This window comes from Chiloscyllium punctatum, chromosome 22 (assembly GCF_047496795.1).
Source record: "Chiloscyllium punctatum isolate Juve2018m chromosome 22, sChiPun1.3, whole genome shotgun sequence".
NCBI classification, from domain to species: Eukaryota; Metazoa; Chordata; class Chondrichthyes; order Orectolobiformes; family Hemiscylliidae; genus Chiloscyllium; species Chiloscyllium punctatum.
In genome coordinates, this window is record NC_092760.1 from 60,042,568 (window position 1) to 60,058,604 (window position 16,037).

Consider the following 16,037-nt stretch of genomic DNA (forward strand, 5'->3'; position numbering starts at 1 on the left):
TTTTCAGCCCATTTACAATCAACATTAATATCCATGTCATTGCCCAAAACCTTGGCATTTGAGGTGCTGGGGATTGTTTGATCTTCCAAGTCTGTGATGACCCTTTAATCTCCAATACCAATCCAAGCCTGAGATTTATCCAGGCTCTTGCAGAAAGGTCAAGTCAGTGTGTCTTCACTGACAGTAAATCAGCTGAAAATGAACATGTTTGGGTCAATCCTTTTCTGTCATCAAAGTACCTGTGAGCAGAGCAGAGTTTGCTTTTTGGATGAGAGATTATACTGAATATATAGGAGTCTCAGTTTGTTTAAAGTCTCAATGAAATTATTTACTAACAAAGCAATAATGACAACTACATTGGGATACTGGGATAGGGGACATTGGGACAGGGACACACTAGGACGGGGTCACAGGGATAGGAGGACATTGGGACAGAGGCACACTGGGATAGGGTAACAGGGACAGGGGTTATTGGGACAGGGGCACACTGGGACAGGGTAACAGGGACAGGAGCCATTGGGACAGAGGTACAATAGGACAGGGTAAGAGGGACAGGAGCCATTGGGACAGAGGTACAATGGGACAGGGTAACAGGGACAGGGGTCATTGGGACAGGGGCACACTGGGACAGGGTAATAGGGACAGGAGCCATTGGGACAGAGGCACACTGGGACAGGGTAACAGGGACAGGGGTCATTGGGACTGGGGCGCACGAGGACAGGGTAACAGGGACGGGGTTATTGGGACAGGGGCACACTAGGACAGGGGACAGAGGTGTAATGTTACAAGTTTAAATGGGATTATCTCTCTGAAAACCAATGTAATATTAAAGGGTTAAACTGCAGAGAGTGAACATTCTGGAAGTGGGTGGGGATGACATTCAGGCAAGAACGAATTACTCACATCCCAATTAGACAGTCATTTTCTACTACTCCCCCTACTATTATCAAATTAAACTATCATTCAAGCTCTTCCATTCAGAATTGTTTTCCAGCCGTCCCCTGAAGCAAGCATATCACACCTGCATTGCCTTGGGAAATTGTTTCCATAATGATTGCCCAAGATTATGGCATTTACATTTATATTATCTCTGAGGATGATCTCATCTTACCATTGTAGCTGGGGTAACATGTGACTGTGAGGGAGTGACTGGGGGTTGTCTTGAGTGGCATGTGACTATGGGGGAGTGGCCAGAGTATCTGGGAGCATTACCAACTGACCTGTATCAAGGGGATGTATTTTCTTTGTTCGGGGCCTCACTTTGACTCGACTTTGCACGCCTGCGAAGAGGGTCAAAGTGGGTCACCGCTTTAACTGTTTGCAGAAGTCGGTGTGTGCAAATTGCATCTTGTGTGCAAAACCTCGGGAAAAGAACCTAACATATGGTGGCAGCAGTGGGATTCCAACATACACAGAGCTTCCAAGTGGACTGAATAAGCAATCATCTGAGTATTGGTTGCGTGAGATGGATGGAACCACAAGGTAAGATTCACTTTGATCTCTCTCTCTCTAAACTTAACACTCAATCAACCCCTCATCTCCTGGGACTCGGTGGTGACAGAATCTTTGAAGGTAACTCGCACACTTGCACACCAATGAGTCACTTTGCGCAAAAAGGGTTAAATTGGGGTTAGAGTCCCCATGGTTAATTTGGAGTTAGAGTTCCCAGAGTTAAATCGGGGTTAGAATCTCCAGGGTTAAAAAGTGGGTTAGAGTCTCCAGGGTTAAAAGGGGGGTGAGAGTCCCAGTGAGAAGTAAAGTGAGAAAGGAGGTTAAAGTCCTCTACAGACACAAGGTTTGAAGCTGCAGAACAGAAAAAAAGTTAGAATTTGGTACTTAATTGTTGCCTTTGTCCCCCACACGTTCCCTTACTCTTAGACAATATGGCATCACCGGGAGAAGGGGGAGAAAGTGGAGCTGGTCCGCTTGGGTCCCGACAGTAAAGTACATTAACTGCTGCAGAAGCTTTGTCTGGGTTTTTGTGCCATGGACTCGACTCTGGAGGAATGGAGTGGCATGGACTGCAGTGCCACGTGGTCGGCTGGCAGGCTTTTCTCTTTTACTGGGTGTGATTTCATCAGGAGGATACAGCTGGTCTTTCTTTTCTTCGCGGCCTTGTCTGATGGTAGGGTGGTGTTCCTCAGTCCAGTTTCCACCGAGGTGAGGACGTTTTAGTGATCTTTTTGCACACACCAACTTCTGCAAACAGTTAAAGTGGTGACCCCGTTTGACCCTCCTCGCAGGTGTGCGAAGTCAAGTCAAAGTGAGGCCCCAAACAAAGAAATCCCCTTTAAACAGGTCAGTTGGTAATACTCACAGATACTCTGACCACTCCTCCATAGTTACATGCCACTCAAGACAACCCCTAGTCACTCCCTCACAGTCACATGTTACCCCAGGTACAATGGTAGGATGAGATGATCTTCAGAGATAATGTAAATGCCTTAAGCCTGGGGAATCATTACGGAAATGATTTCCTGACTCAGTGATTCCCCAAGACAATGCAGATGCGGCATACATAGCTTCAGGGGATGGCTAGAAAACAATTCTGAATGGACAAGATTGAATGATAGTTTAATTTGATAATAGTAGCCGGAGGAGTAGTAAATGACTGTCTAATTGGAGTGGCGCTCACTTGCATTCCTGCATGAATGTTGTCCTCACCCATTTCCAGAATATTTACTCAGAGCGGTTTAACTCTTTAATATTACATTAATGTCCAGAGAGATACTCCTATTTAATCTTTTAACATTACACAAGGACAGGGGGACACAGGGACAGGGGGATATTGGGACAGGGGACATTGAGACAGGGGGACATTGGGATAGTGGGTCACAGGGATGGGGTATATTGGGACGGGGGACATTGGAACAAGGCGATATTGGGACAGGACACACAGGAACAGTGGGATATTAGGATGGGGGGGCACTGGGATGGGGACACAGGGACGGGGGATATTGAGACAGGGACATTGGAACAAGGCAATATTGGGACAGGAGACACAGGGACAGGGGCACACTGGAACAGAGGGGCACTGGGACAAGGCATAGAGACAGTGGGACAAGGGACAGGGGGATATTTGGACAGGGACACACTGGGACAGGGGATATTGGAACTGGGGATATTGAGACGGAGGAATATTGGGACAGGGGCTCACTGAGACATTGTAACATTGGGACATGGAAACCATACGATATTGTGATACTAAGATATTTTGACACTAGTATTTGGACCTTATCAAAAATATGAACAGCATAGAGTGAAAAACATTCAAATGGAATTTGTTCATCTTATTTTAGACACAGGGAGAAGGAAACAATGAAGAGAATGAAAGGAAAGCAATGAGAGATGGAAGGAAAGAATGAAAGTAAACTAATTAGAGTATTTTTTTAAATAGGAGAAAAGGAAGAGAATGTAAGATGGAGTGAATAAGGCAATCCAGCAAAAGACAGGGAGAGGAATAAAACAGAAAGAAAGAAAGAGATGAAAGGGGAGATGAAGAAAGAATAATGACAAGGGACCTCCAGATATTGATTCACATCAGGTTTGGTTGATCTGCTTCTCCTTGCTCCAGTGATTCAGTTAACTGTAGTTCCACAAATGAAGCTGATGCATTGTGGATCTTTAATGCTTGCTGTTATGCACTGAGCTGTGTTCACTCAGTGAGACAAAGGAAGCATTGTGATTAAATCAACACTCGAAGCAGATCAGGCATCTCCTAATCTCAAGAATAAAAGTGAAATACTGCCGGTCCTGGAAATCTGAAACAAACACCTGGAATAACAAATAGACTGAAGAGGAGTCACATGGGACTTCAGACATCAATGCTGTTTCGCTCTCTACCAAAGCTGCTATGTTTCTGCAGGATTTCCTGATTTGTTCCTGATCTCTCAATCCTAGCTGTCTGCTCACCTGTGCAAGTCAATAACAAGCACAACCAGGGCTTGTGGTGTGATGAAGACATGGTGAGTCAGATAATACTCCAGCTGCCCAGCGAAATCCCAGCACAGGAAGGAGAAGTCTTCCATTTGAAACTCGCTGATCTCAATCCCAATTGTCCTGTCCTTCTCTGCAATTGTCACCAATTCCCGCTTGGTCAAACTTTTACACAGAGTTGACTTGCCCGCCATGGATGCGCCCAGAAACATGGTCTTGACCCGCTTGTCATTCAACGACTCGTTGTTTTGGAGTTGTTTGAAATAACTGCGGATATGCTGCAGGCCTCCAGCACAGACTTCATCAGGGGGCTCTCGAAGTGGGTTTGCACGGGCACTGAATCTCCTGAGAGAGCAGCTTTCAAACAGCACAGGAGGCAGTTCACACAACTTGTTATTTTCAATGTAAAATTCCTCCAGTTTTCCTAAGTTGGCAAGTGCTTTGGGAAGTTTCTTGATAAGGTTGTGAGACAGGTTGAGGTACTGCAGCTCAGTGCAACAGGTCAGATCTTCCGGGAGGTCATTGAGCCGATTGTTGTTGAGTTTAAGCTGCTTCAGGAGTGGGAGGTAGGAGAAAATCTCTGCTGGGATCTGCGAGATTTTGTTCTGGTTTAAATGCAGCTTTTCAAGATATCGCAGTGAGCCGATCTCTGAGGGGAAATCCACCAGCTCATTCTTAGACAGGATGAGGGTCTTCAGATTCCTCAACTTCGAAATGTCTGTTATATTCTTCAGTCTGTTGCGGTCTAGATTGAGATGGTCGATCTGAGGGTTCTGCAAGATCTCCAAAGGTAAAACTTTCAGACGCTTCATGGATAGGTCCACATCTCGATCTTGGGTTTGCTCAGCTGTCTGGTTTTGCTCTGAAAGGCAAACACACTTTCAAAAATGCATTCAAAACTTGAGAATTAGAAAGTCTCAGTGATATATTCCTGAACAATTGCTGTACCCCGATTTATTTTAAATAGATATATAAAAGATTGATGAGTCATGCTACAAAAATAAGGGCTGTGTCCTCTTTCCTGGCTGGACAGAGTTTGGATTTAATTGAATAAGTCTTTGTGCAGCATCCCAATCACCTAACACATCACTGACAATCACCATCAGATAGAAATGTGTTAATCAGGGGCGTGTATGTCCAGGAGCATGTGTGTAAGTCAGGGGAGTGTAAATCCTGGAGAGTGTGTGTCTGTTTGTGTGCATGTGTGTATATCGGGGGAGTGTAAATTAAGAACGTATGCCTAAATGAAGGATGGGGTGGTTTAATTCAGCAGAGTATAAGTTTGGGGAGCTGAGTGTAAATCACGGATGTGCAAATCTGGGGAGGTATGTGAATTCAGGACTGTAAATTCAAGGAAGCATAAATCAAAGAATGTATATACACCTGAAGAGTGTAACTCATGATTGGGGCAGTGTAAATCGGTAAGTGTAAATCATTAGGCTCTAAATCAAGAAGTGCGTAAATCAGGAAATGTAAATCCGGTGATGTAAATTATGTGGGTATACATTAGGGATGTAATTTGTGTTATACATCAGGGAGTGTATGGTGTAAATCCAGAGGGTGTAAATTGCAGGGATTCAAATGTGTAACTTGTGAGGATATAGATCAGAGGCAAGGTAAGTCAAATGTGTATGAAATCACTTCTTTTTTTCTAATGTTCAATTTCCACCCAATGAGCAGTGGAAACTGCTGAAGATATGGGATGGTGTGCTAATGGTGACTGATGAGTGGACCAGGATATCATGGATGGAATGGTCCATTTAGAATGCTGATAGGGAAGGGCAGGGGAAGATATGTTTGATAATGGCATCACACTACACTGGATGAAGTAATAGAGGATGATCCATTAAACTGAAACCTGGTACATGGAAGATAAGGGAGTCTGAGAAAGGATGAGAAAGGAAGGTGGGAAATGTGCTGGACATGGTCAAAGAGCCTCTGTGAGCATGCAGGCTGTTGGTGAGCTAAAGATTAGGCTCAAAACAAAATGTGCTGGGAAAATTCAGCAGGTGTGCTGGCATCTGTGGAGTGAATTAACTCTTTTTCAGAACAAAAAGGGGCTAGAAAAGGATACTTCTTATGTTGATAACGGGGAGGGAGGAGGAGTGAGTGGAACAGATTGTGAGAGTGCTCAGAGTAAAAGGCAGAGTGAGTGTTAATGCTGTAAAGGAGGGATAGAGATGTAAAATAGATGTAGATATAAATAATATATGGGAAAAGGAGAAAATGGGTCCACTCTCCTGGAACAAAGTAAAGAATAAAACATGGTAAAGACATGGTCAGGAAGGCTAGGGAGATGTCAGACAAATAAAGGACAGTCATACTCTGAAGTTGTTGAATTCAATATTGTGTGCCCAAGTGGAATATTAATTGTTTTTCCTTCAGCTCATGTTAACTTCTTAACAGGCCCAAGATGGAAATATCACTATAGGAACAAGGCAGTTTATTGAAATGTCAAGCAACTGGAAGGTTGCGCTGATTCCAATCGGCAGAGTGGAGGTGCTCAGTAAAGTGATCACTCAGTCTGCATTGGGTTTTTTTCAACATGAAGAAGACTGCATTGTGAGCAGCAAATACAATAAGACAATAGACAGCAAATACAAGTCTGAAAGAAGCACAAATGATTCATTGCTTCACCTGGAAGGCAATGTGGGGCCTTAGACAGTAGGAGGTGAATAGTCAAGTGATACATCTGCTGTAGTTGCATGGGAAGGTGCCATGGTGGATTGAGGAACTGTTAGGAGTGATGGAGAAGTGGACCAGGAAGCCCCTGGAAAGAACTATCCCTGTGGAAGGCTGACAGTGGAAAGGAAGGAAAGATGTGCTTGGTGGTGGCATTCTTAGATTCCCCTACAGTGTGGAAACAGGCCGTTCGGCCCAACAAGTCCATACTGACCCTCCAAAGAGCAACCCATCCAGACCCATTCCCCTAACTCTACAGGCAATTTAGCATGGCCATTTCACCTGACCTGCATATCTTTGAACTGTGGGAGGAAACCGGAGCACCCAGAGGAAACCCACGCAGATACGGGGAGAATGTGCAAACTCCACACAGACAGACCGAGGCAGGAATTGAACCCAGGTCTCTGGCGCTGTGAGGCAGTAGTGCTAACCACTGAGCCACCATGCTGAATATAGTGGAAATGGTGAAGGATGATCCTGATGAGACTGGTTGGTTAGAAAAGGAGGGAAGCAAGGGAAAGGGTGAGCGTAGAAATATGGGAAATGGGTCGGACGCAGTTGAGGGCCCTGTCAACCACAATGGGAGAGAGTTGGGGGAAAAGGAGCACATGTTGGAGGCACTCCTGTGGAAGACTGGCATAATTGGAAAGGATGCAATGGAGGCAGAAGAACTGACAGAATGGACTGGGAGAAAATGAGGTCTGCAGATGCTGGAGATCAGAGTCGAGAGTGTGGTGCTAGAAAAGCACAGCAGGTCAGGCAGCATCCGAGGGGCAGGAGAATCAACGTTTCTGGCAAAAGCCCTTCATCTGGAATGAGGCTGAGGTCCTTGCAAGAAGCAGGGTGTGAGGAAGTGTAAAATTGAAAGCTGTGGGAGTCAGTGGGTTTGTAATAGAGTTTGGTGGACAGCCTATCCTCAGAAATGGAAACAGTGAAGTCAAGGAGGGGAGTGAAGAGTCAGAGATGAATCAGGTGAAAGTGAGAGAAGGATTGAAATATTTTTTTTTCTCCCATTCTGAATGACCGCAGGCTTTCACCGGGAAATTTCACTCAGTTACCAATATGATTGTTTTATGCAACTAAAACTGTTTGAAAGCAGGAACTGGAGGCCGATAAAGTGGCTCACTCTGTTCCCATATTCTACAGGGAGACAGACTCAAGTGAAAGACTGAGGGGCAGGACAGCTCACAGATAGGTCAGCATCAGGCAGAGGTGCTGGGGCTGGGAGAGAGGGACAGGGATAGATTGTGCCACCAACTGGTCACATCTCTGAGGCAGAGTTTGAGAGTACGGATCGGGAGGGAGAACTCCGAGCCGTTGGGCTGGGCTGCCACTCTGAGCGCTGCAATCAGCGAAGAGCCTTTTTGGGACGGTTCCTGTGGGTCCAAGTCCCATCCCAGGGACTGAATCCGCGGGGAAAGAGTCCGGAGAGCGGGGCCAGGGCCAACCAAGCAGAAGGGAGAAAGGGGAGGTGGTGGTGGGGGGCAGAAAGAGGAGGACACTTGGTTCACTCACCCGCTCTCCCGGCCATTCTGCTCCGAAAAAGGGAAACGAAACTGAAAGTGAGTGACGTGTTGGGCTGTCTCCGAAGGGGCAAGTGTGTACCCCATCAAACACACACAGGTCTGCATCCACGTTATCACAAAGGACAGGCCTGCTCCCGTCAGAAAGGGTCAATATTATCCCAGAGTAGGGGTTTTTACCCCCGGCAGTTTATGACCAATAGTGCAGCTTTATCCCTGGAGAGGCTACATTTATAGTTGGAGAGACAACTTGTTGATTTGCAGGGCCATAGTGAACAGAAGTGGACCGGGCCAGGTCACATAAAACCAGAATGACCAGCTTCCTTTTCCTCATACCGTTGCCACTGACTTGGGTCAGTGAGAGGGAAGGAAGACGGCTCAGAGCTACAGCCAATTGCAAGCTGGAGGAACCGTGTTTTCCAATCAACCCGACATCCGAAAAATGGACACGCTGTAATTCTGTGTGCAATGTGACCCACACAATGGACATGGCGAGGAATCCCTACACATTAGGGTACTTTTTACAGACTCAGCACTATCCTGCTAGGAAGTAGTTTAAAAAATCACACAACACCACGTTATAGTCCAACAGGTTTAATTGGAAGCACACTAACTTTCGGAGTGCTGCTCCTTCATCAGGAGAGTCGCTCCGAAAGCTCGTGTGCTTCCAAATAAACCTGTTGGATTATAGCCTGGTGTTGTGTGATTTTTAATTTTGTACACCCCAGTCCAACACGGCATCTCCAAATCATAGTCCAACGGGTTTATTTGGAAGCCCTAACTTTCGGAGCGGGCTTTCATCAGGTGGTTGTGGGTCACCAAATGAGGGAGCAGTGCTACCAAAGCTAGTGCTTCCAATTAAACCTGTTGGACCACAACCTGGTGGTGTGTGATTTTTAACTTTGTCCATCCCAGTTCAGCACTGGCTCCTCTACATCATGACTGCCAGGAAATGCCCATTATCCTACTGATGCAGTGGAAAGGAAAGCTCTTCAGCCATTTTGCTTGGCCTGTATAAGTTGTCCATGCCTTGTCAGTTGGTGTGGACATGCTGGTCTGGACTGGGGTGGACAATGTTAAAATCACACACCAGGTTTTAGTCCAACAGGTTTATTTGGAAGTACAAGCTTTCGGAGCGCTGCTCCTTCATCAAGTAGCTAGTGGGGCAGGATCATAGGGCAGTAAAAGATTACAGTATAATACAACTGATGCAATGTATTGAACAAACCTATATAGCTGTTAAGTCTTCAATCACTTAGAATGGGGTTGCAGGTTTCAATTCATTAATGTGTAAATTACAGAACTTCTTTCAAGTCACATTTCCAAGATGACTTAAGGTTTTATAAAAAGTGAATTCTCAGCTCAGACAATGTATCAAAGGTTTGAGGTTAGAGTTGTTGTGGAGAAAATATAGAGAACCACTAGGAGACACAGAGTTCTTCAAGAAGTAGGTCTTTTATTTGTAAACAAAAAACTGTGAAACTGAGAAAGCAGATTCTCAAATGCCCACCAACCTCAGGGTCTATGGATTTTTATTTTTTTTATCATGTTTCTGTTTGATTAATATCGTTGGACATGCTGATAAGCTAAGTACCTCACTCTAGCTACACAATAAAACAGTGATGTTAGTTCCCATTATCTTTTTAGTTGTACTTTCTACTTAATGTTATTCTAATATCATGGTTAGATATTTATTGCTAACTCTGCTACAATGGTCTTTCATTCCAGACCCTACTTAATATTTTCCTAATGTCATGATTAGATATTTATTATCACTTCTGCTACAGTGATCTTCCATTGCAGACTAACCTATCATGATAGATATTTAGCTATTCCATCTATTACAATAGCCTCCTGTCTAACTATAATTAGATATTTTAATGACATGTCACAAATATTTATGGTCCTATCATAACACTTGAGAGAGAAACTTGTTTTATTACTTGGATTATCTCATCTCACCATAGTGACCTTTCAGCCTTAACCTTACTTTGCTAATTGGTGTAAGAAAATTCAACTATGGTTATCCCATCCTGCCTTCCACAGACCACAGATTGTCAGTAGTTTCATGCTTTAACCCTTCCCATGATTTCATGTTCTTTATTTTTCCATATTCCCCCCTTTGAGACCTACTGGTCTCACCCAGAGAAAGAAGACAATAAATTGAGCCTCTCTTATGCTCAATACAAACAATATAGGTCCCAACAAGGGCTAAATAATTTTTGGAATCTGGGACCTAAAGGGTTCTTCCTCCATTCCAGGGTCCCTTGGACCAAAAACCTGTCCTCCAATAACCAGAACAGGAAAAAAGACAAGACCCCTCACAATCTAGTACCCGCGCGTTCTTCAGAAGTATCATCGATGTCCCCACGTGGACATATTCCTTGCACCATGGTGGTTGTTAGTTCATAATAGTAGAGCAGTGGGATTCCATCAGAGGTGTAAGTGCTTCCTGAGGTAGCTGAAATGACCACAAGTTGCCGTGCAGTGACGCGAACTAAAAAGGACTTAATAAAAGGTAAAGCACAACAAAAGACGAAGGTGACAAGAAGCAAAACCGCATCTACAATACGACCATGCTCCCCAAGACCCTAATATATTATTCAGCCAATCAAAAGCCTGATGTCCAAACCCCACATTGTCTTTTAGCTCCCATCTTAGATTCTTTAGTTTTTTCATTGCTTTAGTAAAAGATCCCCCAGGGCTCGTGTTGTTAGGTATAAAGGTACAGCAATGTTCCCCAAACATCACACAAACCCCACCTTTTTCTGCCAGTATCCAATCTAAGGCCTGTCTGTTTTGCCATGTCGTTTTGGTAGTAGCATCCAATTGTTCTCCCAAGGCTATAGTATAATTGATAAATCTGTGCTGGTTGTAATAAATGTAATTAATCCATTCAGTATTCTTGCTAACACCCTATCACTTGGCTGTCCTATGCTATCAATCCGAATCATCGGATCAGGGACATACCGTCGCTTAGTTTGGCGCAAAGCTGACTGTGACATCGCATCAAGCTGCTCGTGTGGCAATATAACTACCTTGTGTAGGCCATTACACGGGCACAGCTGCCAATCCAGTCAGCAGGCAGCGTCGGGCGCAACCCCCTTTTATTACCACACAGCCACCAAGTATCTGCCAGTGGGATGTGTTGAGAATTTAAAACAGCCCCAAATGTGGTGTCCACCTTGAGCTCAATCATATTCCCACAAAGACCCTTAAAATAGCCTACTGGTGTGGAGCCATTTCGCTTAAAGCATTCAAAACTCAACCCTTCCCGTTTCCTGAAAGCAATCACAGGGAATGTGTAATTAGTCTTACTGATGGACCATAGGGTACTAAAGCCACATCATCGTTGGAGTTGCTGCCTGCCCACATCATCCTGCTGATAGAACGTAGAGGTCTGAAGTAGGAGGGACTAAAAGGGGCAATGGGATTGCCTGTAAGTTGATGGATCATCTAGGTTAACAGGTCAGCTAGAATGTTGCAGGCGCCATTGAGTACAGGTGATCGAGTTAGGAGGCATGGGAAAACATAGTATGAGGGGGTTGCCTTAGTTCACAAGAAACAATCCTGTCTAGCCATCATTATGACCGTACAGTTTGCCCATTGATACCAGTGATTGTCACGGGCATGTACCCATGTTAGGGCAGCGAGATCTGCACTTCTAATAGGTCTTTGCCTCCCAGTCTGAATGACCCTGGCATTATCAGTCCAGGTTTGCCAAATTAATGGTCTCCAAGTCTGAGCATGCAGGCCTGGCATCAGAGAAGGGGGGTATCAGGGGCATCCTGCATGTCTTCCCCATCCCCACTGCCAGGAGAACTATGCTTCACATCTCCATCACTATCATTTCTGGAATGATGAATATCCCCAAAACTTCACCCGTACCTTGTTCGGAACCCTGCTGAGGGGTACAAGCATCCTGTGTGGCCTGCCCGTGTTCAAGTTCCTCAGCCTCAGCTCCTCTTACCTCAGTGTTAGAGTTAGTTTGTGCTAGTGGGAGAGCTTTAGTACAATGATTAAGGTGGTACCACATGTGTCGTCCTTCCACTTGGATGGTGGTAGGTGATGCCTTAGTCACTACGAAAGGTCCCTCCTTCCTCAGCTCATTCCAGCGTCTTCGAAAAACCCGCATGTACACCCATTCCCCGGGTTTAGTAGGTCCTTCCTCGTTGACAGGTGTCGGTTCCCTTTGTGTTTCCTACAGGTGAATAGTCTCATGTATCATAGTTAGCTGCTGCATATATTGTTTAAGTTCTAAGCTTAACCACTCCAAGTTAGACCCTTCATATGGGCCTCTCTACCTGAGCACTGGCATAGGTCTGCCTGTGAGCATCTCATGCGGTGTTAGGTTGGTCATGTGATTAGTCTGCATGTGATAACTCATTAGCGCCAGTGGCAACGCATCAACCCAATAAGGTTGGTGCTTGCACAGATCTTGTTTAGTTTGGCTTTCAATTTCCCATTAAACCTTTCCACCATACCCTGTGACTGAGGATGATACACGCACTCAAACCTCTGTTTAATTCTCAAAGACTGCAGCACCAACTTAACTACTTTCTGAATGAAGGCAGACCCATTGTCTGAACTGATCTTTGATGGTATACCAAACCTTAGGATAAATTCATTCATCAGAAATTTCGCTACTGTCCCAACTCCTGGTTTCAACCTTATTTCCACCGGGCTATCTGATTTCACTCTCCCCAGATCTGCATCATGCTGTGACCACTAATGCATCCTTTCGCTCATTACCATATTGATCACCTTCCTCCACTGTCACTGGCATACTCCGCTAGGGTGTTACCTTGACTTTCTCCGGATTCCCTGTCAAATTGCAGCATGCTAGGATTTTAATATAGCTGGATTAGTGGTGCTGGAAGAGCACAGCAGTTCAGGCAGCATCCAAGGAGCAGCGAAATTGACGTTTCAGGCAAAAGTCCTTCATCAGGAATAAAAATAGCTGCCATCCCTGGATTCCCAAACCCCTGTCATAAGCATATGCCATTCCCTGACTGTTTCTACATGCCTGGCCATTGGTCCTAAGTCTTTAGATTGATATCCCTTATTTACCAGTAAGGGTTACATGTGGTGCGGTGCCTAATACACTGTACCACTTTTCCAGGAACGCATGTCTATTTGCAGGATCACTTCCTGCTCCCCTAATACTATTGCTTCACTTCTCAAATGTTGTGGAGTAGTGACTTCCTGCTGCCACTGCCTCTCTAAAACGTCATCCTGAGACTCATCAAATATCACTGTACAGTGCAGCTCAGACTTAGGTGGTCTTGCTTTAGTCAACATCGTCAATACTTAGACTCAGAGTCATAGAGATGTACAGCATGGAAAAAGACCCTTCGATCCAACCCATCTATGCCGACCAGATACCCCAACCCAATCTAGTCCCACCTACCAGCACCTAGTCCATATCACTCCAAACCCTTCCTATTCATATACCCATCCAAATGCCTCTTAAATGTTGCAATTGTACCAGCCTCCACTACTTCCTCTGGCAGCTCATTCCATACACGTACCACACTCTGCATGAAAAAGTTGCCCCTTAGGTCTCTTTTATATCTTTCCCCTCTCACCCTCTAGTTCTGGACTCCCCGACCCCAGGGAAAATACTTTGCCTATTTACCCTATCCATGCCCCTCAAAATTTCGTAAACCTCTATATGGTCACCCCTCAGCCTCTGACGCTCCAGGGAAAACATCCCCAGCCTGTCCAGCCTCTCCCTGTAGCTCAAATCCTCCAACCCTGGCAACATCCTTGTCAATCTTTTCTGAACCCTTTCAAATTTCACAACATCTTTCCGATAGGAAGGAGACCGGAATTGCATGCAATATTCCAACAGTGTCCTGTACAGCCGCAACATGACCTCCCAACTCCTGTACTCAATACTCTAACCAATAAAAGAAAACATACCAAATGCCTACTTCACTATCCTATCTACCTGCAATTCCACTTTCAAGGAGCTATGAACCTGCACTCCAAGGTCTCTTTGTTCAGCAACACTCCCTAGGACCTTACCATTAAGTGTATAATTCCTGATAAGATTTGCTTTCCCAAAATGCAGCACCTCGCATTTATCCGAATTAAACTCCATCTGCCACTTCTCAGCCCATTGGCCCATCTGGTCAAGATCCTGTTGTAATCTGAGGTAACCCTCTTTGCTGTCCACTACACCTCCAATTTTGGTGTCTTCTGCAAACTTACTAACTGTGCTCGCATCCAAATCATTTATGTAAATGACAAAAAGTACATGACCCAGCACCGATCCTTGTGGCACTCCACTGGTCACAGGCTTCCAGTCGGAAAAACTACCCTTCACCAACACCCTCTGTTTTCTACCTTTGAGCCAGTTCTGTATCCAAATGGCTAGCTCTCCCTGTATTCCATAAGATCTAACCTTGCTAATCAGTCTCCCGTGGGGAACCCCGTCAAACGCCTTACTGAAGTCCATATCGATCACATCTACTGCTCTGCCCCCATCAATCCTCTTTGTTACTTCTTCAAAAAACTCAATCAAGTTTGTGAGACTTGATTTCCCATGCACAAAGCCATGTTGACTATCCCTAATCAGTCCTTGCCTTTCCAAATACATGTACATCCTGTCCCTCAGGATTCCCTCCAACAACTTGCCCACCACAGAGGTCAGGCTCTCCGGTCGATAGTTCCCTGGCTTGTCTTTACTGCCCTTCTTAAACAGTGGCACCACATTAGCCAACCTCCAGTCTTCCGGCACCTCACCTGTGACTACCAATGATACAAATATCTCAGCAAGAGGCCCAGCAATCACTTCTCAAGCGTCCCAAAGAGTTCTTGGGCACACCTGATCAGGTCCTGGGGATTTATCCACTTTTATGCATTTCAAGACATTCAGCACTTCCTCGTCTGTAATATGGACATTTTTCAAGATGTCACCATCTATTTCCCTACATTCTATATCTTCCATGTCCTTCTCCACATTAAACAACTGATGCAAAATACTCATTTAGCATCTCCCCCATTTTCTGCGGCTCCACACAAAGGCCGCCTTGCTTATTCCTGATGAAGGGCTTTTGCCCGAAACGCCAATTTCAAAGCTACTTGGATGCTGCCTGAACTGCTGTGCTCTTCCACCACCACTAATCCAGAATTTGGTTTCCAGCATCTGCATTGTTTTTACCTCGTTGAGCTCTGAGGGGCCCTATTCTCTCCCTAGTTACCCTTTAGTCCTTAATGTATTTGTAAAAACCCTTTGAATTCTCCTTAATTCTATTTGCCAAAGCTATCTCATGTCCCCTTTTTGCCCTCCTGATTTCCCTCTTAAGTATACTCCTACTTCCTTTATACTCTTCTATATACTCTTTCTACTTATCTATACCTTACATATGCTTCTTTCTTTTTCTTAACCAAACTCTCAATTTCTTTTGTCATCCAGCATTCCCTATACCTACCAGCCTTCCTTTTCACCCCAACAGGAATATACTTTTTCCAGATTCTCGTTATCTCATTTCTGAAGGCTTCCCATTTTCCAGCCGTCCCTTTACCTGTGAACAATCTTCTCTAATCAGCTTTCGAAAGTTCTTGCCTAATACCATCAAAATTTTCTTTCTCCAATTTAGAACTTCAACTTTTAGATCTGGTATATCCTTTTCCATCTCTATTTTAAAACTAATAGAATTAGCTGGCCCCAAAGTGCTCCCCCACTGACACCTCAGTCACCTGCCCTGCCTTATTTCCCAAGAGTAGGTCAAGTTTTGCACCTTCTCTAGTAGGTACATCCACATACTGAATCAGAAAATTGTCTTGTCTGCACTTAAGAAATTCCTCTCCATCTAAATCTTTAACATTACGGCAGTCCCAGTCTATGTTTGGAAAGTTAAAATCCCCTACCATAACCACCATGTTATT

The 16,037-nt window shown here is 44.8% G+C and overlaps 1 protein-coding gene across 1 annotated transcript in view; it reads right to left on the minus strand.

The window, feature by feature from the left end:
* The window catches only part of LOC140493696 (malignant fibrous histiocytoma-amplified sequence 1), a 38,602-nt gene extending 30,105 nt beyond the window's left edge, over window positions 1-8,497 (minus strand). Inside the window, exons 1-2 of the mRNA XM_072592437.1 lie at window positions 8,134-8,497; window positions 3,913-4,798 (exon numbers count right to left, since the gene is read on the minus strand). Coding sequence (XP_072448538.1) covers window positions 3,913-4,798; window positions 8,134-8,149 — 902 coding nt within the window. The 5' untranslated portion in view covers window positions 8,150-8,497. The remainder of the gene's footprint in view (window positions 1-3,912; window positions 4,799-8,133) is intronic.
* Window positions 8,498-16,037: the final 7,540 nt, after the last annotated feature.